Source organism: Prenolepis imparis, unplaced genomic scaffold, assembly GCF_030444845.1.
Source record: "Prenolepis imparis isolate NDT839.2.m4 unplaced genomic scaffold, iyPreImpa1.0 SCAF_4, whole genome shotgun sequence".
In the NCBI taxonomy this organism is placed as follows: Eukaryota; Metazoa; Arthropoda; class Insecta; order Hymenoptera; family Formicidae; genus Prenolepis; species Prenolepis imparis.
Window position 1 is genome coordinate 16,762,397 of NW_028141162.1, and position 16,556 is coordinate 16,778,952.

The 16,556-nt window shown below is 32.6% G+C and overlaps 1 protein-coding gene across 2 annotated transcripts in view; it reads right to left on the minus strand.

Annotated features, from left to right (window-relative positions):
- Positions 1 to 16,556, minus strand: part of LOC145934694 (uncharacterized) — a 156,143-nt gene that overhangs the window by 76,235 nt on the left and 63,352 nt on the right. The window contains exon 1 of one of the 2 annotated variants that reach the window (XM_083035343.1): positions 5,153 to 5,484. The exons of the other annotated variant lie outside the window; for it this stretch is intronic. Within the exon in view, the coding sequence (XP_082891469.1) occupies positions 5,153 to 5,335 (183 nt within the window). The 5' untranslated portion in view covers positions 5,336 to 5,484. Of the gene's footprint in view, positions 1 to 5,152; positions 5,485 to 16,556 lie in introns of those variants that run through there. 2 annotated transcript variants of the gene reach the window in all.

A 16,556-nucleotide genomic window follows, 5' to 3' on the forward strand; every position in this document is an offset into this window, starting at 1 on the left:
AAGTATATTTATTTATAATATTATCTTTATAGCTTCAGAATATATGAGAAAATAAAAATAAAATCTTTAAAAAAAATCACAAAAAAGAGAAAATGTCTTTAAAAAATTTCTATAATGATCGAATATTTATTATATTATATATTAAAATAGTTTAGAAAAAAAATAAGATTGTGAATATTTTAAAATATAAATATATGTGTTTAGAATTTATTTTGGCTTCAGAATATATTGAGAAATTAAAATGTAGAATAAATCATTTAAACAATCTTTAAAAAAAGTAAATAAAAAAGAAATAATCTCTTTAAAAACAAATAATAGAACATATATAATGTATGTATACAAATGATAAATTATAAGAATAGTAAAAAATTGTTATAGGAAAAAAAACTCTGTTGAGGTTATCAGAGGCACTCATAATGATTATACACGCTCGTATATTATTCGACATTACCCCGCAAATCCATAAATCAGGCAGTTCCTTAAGAAACTTGCGCAACGCGCTTTCGTTGCATCATCGGCGCTTATTCCGCCGTGTCGCCCGTCCAATAAATCCCATTTTAGATGCATTATTTCATCAGAAAACAGCCAATGCCTTCGATATATACGGCGACAAAGTCGCGCCGGCTGCAAATTTTTCATTTCATTACAGTTCCACTGTAACTCGACAGAACTATAGCGAAATTTCACTCCATTAGAATTAATAAATCCGCGGAATTATATATATTGCACTAATGTGAATTTTTCACATTTATTTAAATCTCCCTCCGGATGGAGAAAAATAATATTTTCGATTTAAACACATATCTTTCGCGCTTTTTCACGATTATACTCCGTATATATTGAGCAAGATTGGTTCAAGGTATCGCGCTTATCTCGACGCGTTGGTCGATCTCATTTCTCTGTCGGCCTACGATTTGTTTTAATCAGGTCGTCATATCTCTCCACCTCCTCTCTCTCACCCCCTTCATCGTTGTTCGCGCCGGTTTACGCCGCCTTCAATTTGCGCCGTCGTCTCTCGGCGCGGAACGTCCTTCTAATAATCGCTAATTAGAGTTAATATCGCGCAGCCGCCTTGTCGTTTCGCGTCGTCGCCTGTCTAGTTTCTGAGAATCAGCGGCAATTTAATAACGATACTAATAAAAGCGACGACTAGAATTAAGGGCTAAAAATCGAATATAGGATAACAAGATATTACATCATCGTAAATGTTCGATCTATCTAAATGTAATTTGTATACGATAATTAAATTTGAGAGAGAGAGAGAGAGCGCTTTATTTTATTTAAAATATTAATTAATGTGGAATAATAAATTGCATTTATTTTCATTTCGAGAATATCGTGTCTTCTGGTCAAATGTACTTTATTCAACCTATAAATTACATAGCGCGAGAAAAAATAACGAGAGTTACTTTAATTTCTTTCGCTTCGCGGCTGATATCCTGCTAATTATTTGACTAATTAAATAGAAAGCGGAATTCATCCGGGAAAATTATCGGATTAATTATGTTATGAGTGCGAATAAAAGCAAATTCGCAATTTTAAGTCGTTCAGATATATGTATATATTTCGCGGCTATTCTCTCGCGAATTAATAATATACATATGCTATGCCAATATTTTTTATCGAAGCGCATTTGCCGCTTGCACCGGATGCAATTACAGTGCACTAGATGCAGAACCAATTGCGCAATTCGGAGAAAATGTGCCGTATGACTCCGATGTAACTTTAATATCGCTCGAAGGAAGGTGAAAAGAAACGCGTTTATTAACGCAACGCAAACAATGTAATCGCTCTTATGTTTTTCATAAGATTTAGAAACATTTTCACGAAAAAAAACCTATTCAACTTTCAAATTCGAAGAATTTTTATTAATTGTCTCCTTAATTTCAGATTTTGTTATTGTATGTTCAAGATTAGTTTTTGCACTTATAATATAAATACTTCATGTCAGAGTTATGTTGGAAATGTAACGCAGAGGAAATAATAAAAATTAAAAAACTAATAATAATAATAAAATCAATTTAAATAATAAAAATAAATATAAAATAAATATAAAATAAATAAAAATAAATAATAATAATAACAAATACTACAATAAAATATGTAAAATTGCCTCAATGAAAAAAAAGAGCAAAAGAAACAGCTGATCAGAAATCAGCTGATTTGTGTCAAATAATTCAATCAATCATATAAAAGCAAGTTTTATAGTTTATCCTTAATCTTGTCGAAATGAAGCAATACAATTCCACATATTAAGCGAAATGAATTCAATTCTATTGGGTTCTCAGAAACCTAAGGGCTGGGAAGGATAAAGGGAGAAGCCTAAATTGCTGCGATGCGATACGCAGGAATGCAAGATATTTCGCGGAGGGACGAAGAGAATACGGATAAGGATCACATGCGGGAGGATGAAGAGGAAGACAAGAAGAGCGGAGAAATAAAAAAAAAAGTGGACAAAGGGAGGTACACAAATTGCAGCGGCGAAAAAAAGCGCGCGCGTTCTTCTTGTTCCTCTCCTCGTCCCGTCTTTTCCCTCCGGAATCTCGGAGGCGAAACTATTGTCTCTTTATAAATCTCACGGTTCGTTCAACAGCGTTCGTAAACGGCCTAGTTTCGCGATTAACACGCTGCTTTAAGATTATTTTCCCCTTTGAAGAGTGAGATTACACTTGACAAAAATTATTTAAATTGCTAAAAAAGTTTCACAATCATTTGAGATCCAAACATATGAGATGCTCTAAATTTAATAAGAATAGAATTTCAGAGAAAGGATATAGCATAAAAAAATCAATACGATAGACAAATAATGTTCTCTTTTTTTGGTATGAAATTTATAATAAAAAAACTTATGAATGACACACTCTGGGAATGTCTATCAATCGATGATGAAAATTATCGTAACAAGTAATAAAAATGCTGATTCTTTTTATATTCTTTTTTTCATGTCGGGCAAATTTTTATGTTATTGAAGTTTGAGCATTGAAAAATTATTTAATAAAAGTTCGTATTGTTTTACCCGGAGACTCGATGACCGCGGACAAAGTTTTCTCCCCTTCGGCAGGAACCGCGCAATGAATATTTTTACGTTAACGCTCGAGAGCTTAAAAAAAAGCGCACACTCGTTCTTTACATTTATGTGCATATTCATGAACCCGTTTTCTCGTCGGTTATTAAAATTCTCTTTACTAAGAATAATAAAAATACTCGTTTACGGGGATCACGGCCCGATAATGACGCTGCTCGGGTAATCGAGAATTATTCACCAACTAGAGAAAATTAATCGTAAATGACAATGAAATCAATTTCGACCGAATTTTAATATACAATGCATTTCAATCTCATCCCTTTGTTCGAGAATGCAATTTTCAGAGTGTGATTTTTTAAACGCAATTTAAATCGATACTTCAAGAAAAGAAAAGATTCTCCAGTCGACCGAGAAGTCGTTAAATCAGTCATTATATAGTCTTACGATCCGAAACTTTTTCACAGTGGGGGGATAGCGCCTAAAAAATGCGACACGGTTATTGAAAAACGATTTGAAAAATGGACCTTTTCCGACGAACGAAATTCCGAAAAGGTGCGATCCTCGCGGGCGGTGGCGACGCTTTGGAGAATCCGCCGGAAAGAAAAAAAAGAAGATCGGATCCAACAAAAAGGGTTTCTAACTGGACGCTGGGCATCTCGCGGAACGCCTTATAAGGCCAAACCCTGAGAGCCCCGGCCTTTTTGCAAGCGAGTACCCTCGGAAGAATCCGGCTCCGCGAGGAGGCGCCTGTCGGATTTAGACCGAAAAAAGGAGCATGAAAGAGAAGAGAGAAGAAAGGAGAACGAGATCGAACCTTGTCGCGAGGAACTTCGAATCGATGCCCAAAATATCCGAACGAACTAAAAATATAGCGATAAATTTTCCCCAAAAATTGGTAAATGAGTAAAAACTGATGTGCAAAAATAATCGAGTATATATCAGAGTTCTTATACTCTCTCATACAAGGGGTGTCTCACTGTCGCAATACATATACATTTTTTCTGGAATTATTTCACATTGATTTACAACCATAAAACAATAATCCAGATAAGATTGAAACGTCTTAAAAAGGAAAAAATAAAATGTTATGACGTTTTCTTAATATATATTTTATTAAATATTTAAGTTGATTTTTTTATAAATTTCTGAATTTTTTAATCACAAAGTTTAATTATAATATAATATTTTAATTTAAGTGTTCCAATATTTGCAATGTTAATTTTAAAAAAATATTAATTTTAATTGGTATATGATTTATAATAAATCTCATTTTATTTTTTTCAACATTTCTTTTTATGAGTGAGACATCCCTCGCTCTTATACATATATAGGAAGACGAGCATTGAAGTCTCTCTTGTTAGCGACATTCTCTCGTAGACAGGATTACCATAGAGAAAAGGAGTCGGAATCGCTAATTAATTGACTAAGTGTACGACAGTTGCGTTTCCGAATTAAAGTCGTATAAATTATGCGGGGACAAATGCACGCGTACAAATGCACTGCGAGCCGCATACATATGCAAGCAGCATGACGCATTCGTATTCATGTATGTAGATGCGAGCCGGCGCGAATCCCTTTGAAGATCGATCGCAATGTTTCTTCTTATGATTTAACGCGAGTAACGAGACAAACACGCCTGATTTGCGTTGCGCAAACAGTAATATCTAATATAGCGAAAATATTATTGAGAGTACAGTATGAAGAAAAATTAGAAAATAGCAAAGATATGCGTATAAAATTATAGAGGTTTTAAGCAATTTTGTTTTAAGTGTTATTAAATACGATGAAAAATGTTTGCTCGAGTTTCAATCTCTATGAATTATTTTAATTAAATACTTGTTTTAAAATAAACTATATTTTAAATTAATAAATAAATAAAGTGTTGCTTCTCTTATGCATGATTTAACTTAATTTTGTAATTTAAATAATATTAAGAATAATTTTTCGCCATTTTTTTCGTATACGTAAAATGTATCTGTCATTCCAATAATATAAAATATCCCTCTTTTTTATGGATAAAGCGTCAAATAAATTTGCAACGCCTTCGATAAATTTCTATTGCGATAGGGATGATATATTGACGGTGATTCCGATATTATAGTGCATTTCGTTTGTTCCTATCCTTACCGTATGCAGCAAATTCTTGATCAGCGATGGTCGAGCGGCGACTCTCGTGGATTTGGTCCTTCGAACAGGCACCAAACTGACGTCCCTCGTCCCCGATATTATTCTCGGCATGGTGTTGGATCTGACCAAACGATACTCGTCCCCCGGATGTCTTCTCCTCTTCTTAAATGTGCCGCACAACATGTTCGCGATTCTCGATTAATAAAAGCTCCCCCGAAATCTCCTGTCATCAACACGAGATACCGAATGTCAAAGTTGACCGAATGACCAAGTTTATTTCTTCTAGATTGGTCTCACTCGTGAAAATTATAATTATTTTTTAAAAATACAAAACAACCTCGACTTCACGAGATTCTTCGAAATAAACAGGTACTTGATTTTCCAATCGAAACTTTCCATTCGCGGATATTTATTACAAAAAAATCTATTCCCTTTCAAGAGAGTTGAAGTTCGCGAACTCTCTTCGAGCGTAGATGCACGATTTTTTTCCCTCGACGCGCCGAGATTCCTGCATCCACTTGACCTTTCGTTAACCCTTGGGTTAATCAGTCCGAGTTCTCTCGCTTCTCGGCCACCGCTCTTGGCTCTCAAGTCTGTCCCGCGCTATCTATATCTCTCCTCCTTTCCCGATCGCCATCCGCGTATCCTAATTAACCGTGCACCGGACGATCTCGGGCTTCTTCTTGACTCGCACTCGGTCCCGATCGCACTGGAGGACTCGCCGTAGGATACCTTCCTCTCTCCCACTACACCCTCGCGATTCCCTTCACTTCCGCGAGATAAGCTCCCCTCGCGCGGTGCAATTTTTATTTTTTTTCTATCTTCTTTCGCGTGATTTATCGCTAAGCATGTGAGATAATTGGAGAACCGACCGCAAGAGCGATTATGGTGTCCCGTCTCGTTCTAGCTCTTGCTTAACCGCGCCGACACACCTTCCGAAGCTCGTTTCCAGAGATTCCCGGGCTGCTCGATACACTCAATTAACGGAATCTCAGCCGGCTCGAATCGCAGTGAGAGCCGAGAGTCGACTGAAGGCATAAGGCTCTCCGCTCGTGTCGGAGAACTCGTCGAAGGAACCCCACCACGTTGATTTCAACAACACCCGGCTACCCGGCCCGACCGGACGACCTGGTCGCGTGGCGCTTGGCACAGATACGCAGTGTTTCTCAAAATCGCCTCGATCCTCCCTGGATCTTCGATTTTTCATACAATCTTGTGCTTTTAGTTAGACACTTTATTCCGAATGTAATAAGCGAAATATGTACAAACTGAGAGAATTTTCTTTTAGAATTTACCTTGAAAATCATGGTAATCGTAGGAATTTTACTATATATAGTTTAGTAAAATTAATCAAACATATTTTATATTTTATTGTGATAGATATTATTATTTTTTATTGTGATAAATATTAATCAGAGAAATTCTCATAAAATTCTTTCCATATTATATTGTCCCACCGATTACCATGATTTTCAAAGTAAATTGTAAGATAAAATTCTCTCTGTGTACATTCTTTTATATTTTACATATTTTATAAAAAAAAATATATATATATAATACATATACACACATATAATTAATTATACGCTGACTGCTATCAATTCTTCATAATTTGTCTTAGATAATTATAGATAATATATATAAGTGACATAAACTATTTATTATCTAATTATTTAAGACATATTGTGAATTAATCAAACGATCAATTAATAAAATAAGAAAATGTAAAATAAGAAGCTCTCTTCTGCGAAGAGAAGGAATAACAAGTGACAGATACATTTTATGCGTACAAAAAAGGATGAAAAAAAATATTCTCACAAATATTATTTAAATTACAAAATTAAGTTAAATCACTCATAAGAGAAGCAAAGTAAAATTAATTAATTTATTTGAAATAATTTATTTTATAATAATTAATTTTAATTAAATTTTAATTAAATTTTTATATAATTATTTTATTATTTTATTTATATTATATAATTATTATTTATAAAATGTTTTATTAAATAATTATTTAACTATAAAATAATTCAAATAAGAAACTTAATTATAGTGCAGCTTAATTATAGACAGCAACATTGTGTTTTAAACGTATACGGTCCTTTTTTAAAATAGCTGAAAAACAATTTTGCTCTTGTACATTTCTCTTGTAACAATATAAATTAAAATTACACTGTAAAAGAATTATTTTAAATATTCCAGAACAGTGTGCGTGTATAATCAGTATCAGCAAGAGATGTTTGTATTTCCTCGAAGAAAAAAAAAGAACTAAGTACCTTCTTTCTTGAACATTATATTTGCACTTTCTTGTTCATATCTACGAAGCGAAAGAAACCCGTATATGGATTCGTATAATTTCGCTGAGCACGGAAGTTAATAATGTTCCATTTCCCACAAAGAATTCCTATAACGCATAAAGTTCTCAGGAGTCTATCTTATCTGTAAATAAACGAGGACTCTTACGCGTGAGAATAAAAGTTTGAATATCGGGACAACCTACTTTAACGCTGATCAAACTTCCAAATCGGAAGTTCTACTTGAAACCATATCATGGGTTTTTCGAGTCTGACAAAACTAGACGGACCAGCTGAAGAAACTCAAGACGCATCTGTCTCTTCCACTGCGGAAGTGTGATTTTATATGATTCGAAACGAAAATAATAAATATCGCTCTTTTTGACGTTATTAAAAAAATACAATAATTTATATCAGAATATAATAATATATTATTTGTATGAAACAACGATGTATATGTTTCGATGTAAATTCAAAAATTGATATTGCATATTATCGGTTTCGTAACCATGTGTCGCGGAAAAATCTGTCGGCTGATTGAATCGACCGCGAATTTTAAGAGAAGCCAAATACACCTGTCTACTTATATAAGTTCGCTCGTAATTCTACGTTCGGGGAAGGTTCTTTTCGCATATATGAATGTTGCGGTTTGTTCGTTTCCCTTCAGCGTCAAAGACATGCCATTCCCTCGGTTTCTGTGTTTGATCGCATAAGTATTCGAACGCATTTTGCGGATACCGCGCGATCGACGTCTCATAATAGAAGTCTCACCTTGTGGCATTTGACCGCAAGAATTCAGACAGTAAAAGAAAAAATTACCAAAGCATGGCAAAAAGATGCTTTTTTAAAGTTATTAATATTTAAACAAAGTTTCGACATTTCTCGGAAACTCTAAAAAGATTGTATGTTATCAAAAATATAGATTTTTGGAAAATATGAAGCTTTATTAAAGAGATTTTAGTATCTTTCTTCATCTTTTCAATTGTTATATATTTTATATATATTTTTCATATATATTTTTTATACACATATGTATATTTTATATTTATATATTTTTTCATTCATTTCTGAACAAATGTATATTTTTGAGAATATTAACGTGAAATAAAAATTGTAATCTTAAAGTAAAATAGAGAATTTCTGCTTCGCTTGATTAATTCATTCAAAAGAATTAATCAAAATTATTACATTTCAATAAAAAAATTGATAATAAAATAAAAGTAAAATTTTATACTTCAATTTCAACAAAATTTTCCCATCTCCGTAATTACTCGCAAAATTTTAATTTTGAATAACACCTATTACACATACATATGTCTGCCTTAATAATGCGTTTAATAAGAGAAAATAAACTTTAATTTATTTAACCGCGAAACAAATGAGAAAGTTATTTGTCGAAATGATCGGGTTGAGTGTCGCAATTATGACTAACAGAAAATTCAGGTGAGAGCAGCGCATTTACATTAGAATCGATACAAGACCCGTGTGCGATTATATGCACCGCACGGCCAATCTCCGTGTATATAATGAAGGGTGTGTTTCGCGGCACCCTTCGCTTACAGAAAACGGATGGTATATAATTTCGACATGAGTCATGCGAGGCCCTCAAGATGAGCTAAGTAAATGACGTCGCGCGTAAGTTGGCCCAAGCTCTCCTTCAATTGATACTTATCGAGCAAACTTTTCAGCATACCTGTCGCACAGATGTTGCTTCAGGAAAAAAAAATACGCAAAATGCACAAATTGCGCGTGTAAATTACGAGGTTTGCCCGGCGAACGGTCGAAGATTTAATTTTAACGATAATTTGCGCGTAACCGTAAAATGAAATATTTTCAAGCAGATCGGAGAGGTGATACGGATTCGAGCGAGATTTATGTCTAATATGAATTAGCATAATTATATCCTTCGCGTATTGAACGGACAAGTATACTTTTTAATTTTAATTTATTTTTAATTTTAATTTTAATTACTATTTATATTTTTTATTTTTCTGTTATTCTATCTCCTTTTCTTGTAGCGCTTATTAAATACTATAATTGACGTAAATAACTATCTCTCGAGATTTCTAGTGAATAAACGGAACATACATCGCTCTTCATCTAGGGTATCGTTTCTAAGAAGACAAACATGACGCGTCTTGACTTCATCTTCATCACGTCATATGAAAATCACACTCTATGTCGACGTCATCCCCTAAATCTTACATGGGTCGTTTCTAAAGATGTGTCGCGTCTACGAGAGAAAATCTAATAAAACATTACACACACACACAAGAGAGAGACACGAACCGGAACTGATGAGAACAGACAGCCCAATTTCCGAAATATTTTCCGCGTCATGTGTTTTACGATTTTTCTGATCTCGATAGATTCAACATTCACATACAGTGTTTTCTTCGTCATTTCAATTAAGAGACAGTGGATAATATATTGTGAAATCATATAATAAAAAACTTTATTTTTATATTCCTTTTTCTCAACACTGGGTTAATATCTGAATTATTTTTTTCACATACGTTTTTTCCTATATGTTTGACTACATTTGGTCAATGCTTTTTGTAAAATAAACTGTTTTTATATTTTAATTATGAATTACGAATAAAATCAACTTTTTGGCCAAGTATGATAACCTTTGATAAAATTACAATTTCTTGAAACGATTAAATCATACTCTCTTAAATGGAATCAGTGTATTATCATTGATAGCAGTTTCAATTATACATATAACAGTTAATGAATGGTTTTTCAGTGAAATTTTACTTCCATAATCAATGACATGGAAGAGCAAAGTGTGAGTATTTTCACTGAAGATCAGGGAGTATTTCACTGAATCAATGAATTTTCAGTAAAGTCGCTGCTTTAATCAGTGACACTTTCATTGATTCAATTTAAGAGAGTACCCTGTTTATTTCTAAATGGAATTAAAAAAAGACCACAGTGAAACCAGAATATAAAAGGTTTTCAAGAAAAAGACTGTATAAAGATCGAAAAACATGATTTTACAGAAGAACGTTTAAATATGATATTAAACATCTATTTCTCTCTCTCTCTTATTATTGTTAGATGTATCCAAAAATTATATAGCTCAAAAATTTTATATAGCTCAAAATGTTTAGAAAATTTTCTACTTAAAAAAATTTTTTTTTAATTTTGAAATTCGTATTTTCAAGTATACTTTTTTAAAGCAAAGACATAGCTTAAATATAAAAATATATAATATTTGTATTCATAAAGTAAATTAAATTTGTATATCTTTTTTATTATCGTTACTTTCTCTTTTACATATAATAGAAAAATTATATTAATCAGGAAGAGTATATATGTCTACTTTTAATATAATGTAATAAGTATGTAATGTATGTATTTTATCCCACACAAAATCTTTGTAAATTTAATTCAAAGCCCAAGTTTTTTGTAAAGTGTCAGTCTATTAAAACACACAAATATATGTTATATGTATGTATATATATAAATTTAAAAATAAATATTTAATTAACTTAATTTTTCTTATATTGTAAGCACATTTAAAAATTCTATTTTATATATTTTATATATTCCTATCACATATGTATAAAGCATATTTGCATATATAATATAAGATGTTTAATTACATAATTATTTAACATTTAATAATATCTACGAATATCGCGAATCTTAATTTCCGAAAATTTGAGAATCCCTGAACACAGGTTTTTACCTGAAGGATACGCATGCGCCACGACCGACAGATGTTTCCTCCTGGCCAACTGTTGCGCTTCGCCGCGAGAAAGAAAAAGAAAGAAAAGAAAAGAGAAAGAGAGAGGCAAGACTGTGCATCTGATTTGGCGAAGTAAGAAAAGAGGAAAGACGGGGAGCGAAACAGAAGAAAGGTGGAAAATCTCACATCCCGCGTTAACTCACCCTTTTTCCTCGCGAATGGGGGTGGTTCGCCCTCATTCAACCCATATGAATATAGGAGCCCTTGCGTCCCAGACTCGATGGAGCATTCGATAACGCATGTATGCTCGCCCTTAAAATTGAGACTTAATTCTCGAACGGGAGTCAAATCACAGTTGAAAAATTTGTGTTAAATTGAACAAATATCACATGTCCCAAACGGTCCACAGAAATTTTTGTGTTAATATTTTAACATAAAATAAATACAAACTTCAAGTAAACTTAAAATAAATTTTGTATTAAATTAACATAGTTTTAATGTAAAAATTAATTTAAAAATTGTTAATTTTACATTTTATCATTCCCACTTATATTATAAAGTAAAATAAACATTTTTTTTCTGTAAATTTTTACAGATAAATCTTGTCACTAATAATACCAAACATATTTGATGTGTAAAATTATAAGTAAATACACATTGTGTTATTTTTACACTTTTTTCAGTTATTTTAATAATTTAACATTTGAGTTCAATTAACACAACAATAATATGTTAATTTAACACAAAAATTTTAACGGGGACCGTTTTGAACAAGAAATCACAAATTTTCCAACTATGAAATGATTGAAAACCGGTCGATTATTTATAAGACGACAAAGAGCAAGAAATAACGCTCGCAAAGCAATTTCACATGTCAGAATCTTTCGCTGCTAATTAATTAATTCGCAAAGCTCGATCGAATTCAATTTTATTTTCAAGATATTAATTTTAAATTTATCTTTTTATTTTAATCCATGGAATTTTAAATCAATGTTTTTGCAAATTTTTCAATATATCGTGGCATCACTGTTATCGTAACATCTTTCTTTTTTTGGTGCAAACAGTACAGTGTTAAATTACGGGTCTCGAGAAATAAGTATGTCAGCCTGTCATTTTTGCGATAAAAATTTGCGAAAAAATCGTTCGATCATTTGACATGATTTTCGAAGAGTCACCACTTGCCCAAATGCCCGATCATTTTTTCCACATATACAAACGTTATACGCAGTGCGAGATTTATCACGCGCGATATACTCTCTTCGGTTAAAGTCCTTCTTATTACGGCTTATTAAGCGGCAGTAAACCGCGCGCTGCGGATTCGCGATCTTGGAACCGGTCACGATGCACGCGTATATCAGCAGAGTCTCCCGACATCACCTGCCGGTCATTTCGCCCTCTCCCCTCGTTCCCTCCAACCCTCATCTGCGGCTGGGACCTCGTTGTCCTCTCGTTATGCTCTTTTTCGCGCATCGATTGCTTAACAACGTCACGCAGGTTCCTCGGATGAGGAATAGAGTTAAATGTTTATTTTCCAGAAAGCTCTAATATCTTTTTCATTTATCAGATTTTTTATTCATTGATAATGGCATATGATTAAGAGAAAAATTTTCATATATGAAGGAGAAGAAAATGAAGAAATAATATTTTATATGCATTCTTGACGTTGGGTCTTGAAATAAATGTAATTCATAAAAATTAAAAATAATACTCAAATAAAATAAATTAAAAACTCATATAAATTAATTATTTTATATGTGTTCTAAGAGTGTTAGCACATATCGCAATTTTTATATAAGATAAAAATATTCAAATATTTCCGCCCTATATTATACTTCTGAGAGAATTTTCTCTTAGAATTTACCCTGAAAATCTACGGAAAGAATTTTATGAGAATTTCTCTAATTGATATTTATCATAATAAAAATAATAATATCTGTTGCAATAAAATATAAAATATGTTTGATTAATTTTACCATGCAGTTTAGTCAAATTAATCAAAAAAACATGTTTTATATTTTATTGTGATAGATATTATTATTTTTATTGTAATAAATAATTAAAAATTAATTTAAAAAATTCTCTTACGATTACCATGATTTTCAGGGTAAATTCTAAGAAAAAATTGTCTCAGTGTACTTTCACACTTTTGACAATTTGCGACAAACTAATGAAAAGTATTTAAATTTGTGACCAATTTTTCTTTAAAAAAAATTTATATCATTTTCAGTCTTTTTCAATATTTTAATTAATAATTCACGTTTAAATGATAAGTACTTATGATTATTATCTTCGCAAAAAAAAAATGCAAAAAATCCCTCTCGCGCTTATTTCTCTCATGCGTTCTCTGGCAAAAGTATACCATACAGATACGAGCCTTGTGTGCCTGCGGAGCCTGTCTTTCTCTCTCGAATTTCTTTATTTTTTTCTTCCTCCTCGCGGTCTTCCCTTCGCTTCTCCGACGAGCTACACGAGCCGTTCAAATCTCGGTCCTCGTCGAGGGGGAGGCGATTGCTTAACGACGCTAACCACCTGCCCAGAAAAGACGAACACGTGCTGCTACTACAAGGCAGCTGCAGCCGGCAGGACGACGGATATACGTGCCAGGACGAAGCTTAAGCGAGGTGCTGAGAGAGCGGGACAGTGAAAGACGGCGGATGTGGCCCCCTATATCATTACCTTGAGTCTTGGTCAATAATAATTTTGTGCATTTTGTGAACTCTTAGGAAAAATTTGTCCCGAATTTTATAATATAAGAATATTATATAATTAATAACACGAGAAATATTTTCTCCACCTTATTCCGTGTGTCATCTCTTTTTCTCTTTTATTACTTCGAATCGCATATGAGATGCTTAACTAAAACGCTAACATAATATACAGTTAGCAATATATTAAATAATAATATAATTTAATTTACAATAAAATATTTTAAAATTAAATTAGTTATATCTTTTTTTCTCGTTCATTCTAATAATCAGTTTGGCTAATAATATGTCTAATAAAAATTCTTCGCTTTGTCTATCTTGTATTAATTTTTTTTAGTAAAAAGTATAGTGGATTTCTAAACGAAGGAATACATGTCACAGAACCACCCGGTGAAGAACTGAAGCATTTATTCATACGGAAAGTGTAGCGTCAAAGATAGTATCTCGCGTCGCTCGAGATTTATCTGGCAAGATTAAAGACTAGCGCAACAGATGGCAAGCAGGACGCGTGGCTAAATCTACCGCAGGATTTTCGTATTTTCAGCGCTCTTACCTTCACCCGAGATGTGTGAGAGAGAGAGAAAATCAATTTTGGCGCCCTATCTCGATATTTCGATTATGAATATTATTGATAAAGTGTAATATATTCAAAAATTATGTTATTATTAAACATAATCAGCAAAAAACATCTATTATTAACTTTCTTTCATCATTAGCACAATTAAATGGTTTTACTATAATACTATATGTTTCTTGTATTAAATTTTTTAAAAAATTTTAAATATATATATGTTTTTGTGATTATATAAATGTTTTTTAAATCGTTTAAATATATATATATTTAAACGATTAATAATATAATCTGACAATTTTAAGATTTATTTATCGTTTTCTCCCTATGTCGCAATATTTGTAAAATATTATCGAAAAATATATTTTAATCGGCGATATGTTTTCACGTGTATCGGTGCATAAAAAAAAACCACGCAATGTGCGAATCTTTTCGTGCCATTTTCTGGACGTACACTTTTCTTATTGCTTTGCAGTTGACGAGCAGCGTTGATAACGGTTCATCTGACCCCGAGAGAGAAACCAACGAAAACAGAGGCCCTGAGAGGAGACGCGGAAATGAGGATGATCTTTTTACGTACAAGGGTAGACGAGCGAGAAGAAGGTCGGTCAAGTTGCACAGCTGCCCTTAGGCACGTGCAATGTTCTGCTACCTGAGTGATTCTCTTACATTTTCAGCTCTCTTCGAGCTACCTGAAGGGCGCGAAGTAGGTTCTTCGCGCAAAAAAGCGTAAGTGACGTACATACACTGTCTTAAATCGATTGAATGGTATCATTTATCGTTGTTCATAATTTCTTTTTACAGAAGAGAGAACACGTTTTACACACAAAACTCGGCATCTTATAAAATACGTCCTGTTTAAGTCTTATAATATAAACGAGTAAAAACTAATTATTTATTTCCCCATTCGTGGTCAAACAATTTTTATGACTTAAATCACGGTTGAAAGCTTGTTCAATTTATCATCAATTAACATTAAAAAATATCTTGTCAAGCATAAGTGGAGATAATTATTGAAATCATTCTGTATAGACTGAGAGAGATTTAATAAAAAGAGGGATTTAATGATAATACTTTTTTCATTGAGAGAAGAAAAGTCCCTTATAAATTCATCTTATCAATTTCAATAATTGGCAAATTTCTAAAAGAACAATCGAGCGTGATATTATGAACGAATCTCGTAAAGAATGGAGAACATTTTTCCGTAATCTTCTTTCGTCACTAATTAGATAACCTTAATGGATGTCACTTCCGCCGTAGAAAGTCATTCTTGACTCAATCTTGATAAGAAAGCATATTCTACATCGCACGATAAAACTTGAGCAACAGCAAATCAAAAAGTCACCTAATTTTCTTCCACGCGATAATTAGACTACTTCTCAAAAATAATAATTGCGGCCATTGATAATCCAATGATGAGCCTTTATTATCTCTTAAGTGGATGATCTTTCGTGCGCGCTTAATCTTTCACCCCATAACATTATTGGCATCTTGATAAGACATTATCGTTTAATGATTAATTATAAGAAAAAAAGACGGAAAATTACAAATGTTAAATAATTAAATATTTGTTGTAAAAAAATATCTATTAATTATTATAGTAATAATTATTATAGTAGTAGAAATAGTATGAATTATTGTGAAATATATTACTGAGAGATATATTGTGCTATAAATAAAATTCGATTAAAAATGTTCTTCTAGCAATAAATAGTCTCTGTATTTTTAATCGGACATTTAAAAACGTGACGTATTCCTTATAATTTCTTTTGGTCAACAAAATCGGAGAACTAATAAGTACCGGATAAAGCAATGTTATGGAACAAAGGCTCCTATTGACCTCGGTCGCGATTAAGGATCCCACAAAGTCCCGGTGCAAGTGCGGATACTACGAAGCCCGCATGTTAATAGCCACCGGAAGCTCTTAACCATTTGTCTATTTTGCTGCAGACATGGCTGTTTGCTCTCAATTTGTTCTCATTATACGAACGATCAAATGATATAATGAATGATTTGCCCTCTTGAAAGCGTTACCAGTTCCCGTAATGACATGTATAATAGTTTATCATATTGCATATTACGAACTCGATAATTACAAACGAAAAAATAGTTTCGGTGAAATTGCAAGACCTAACAA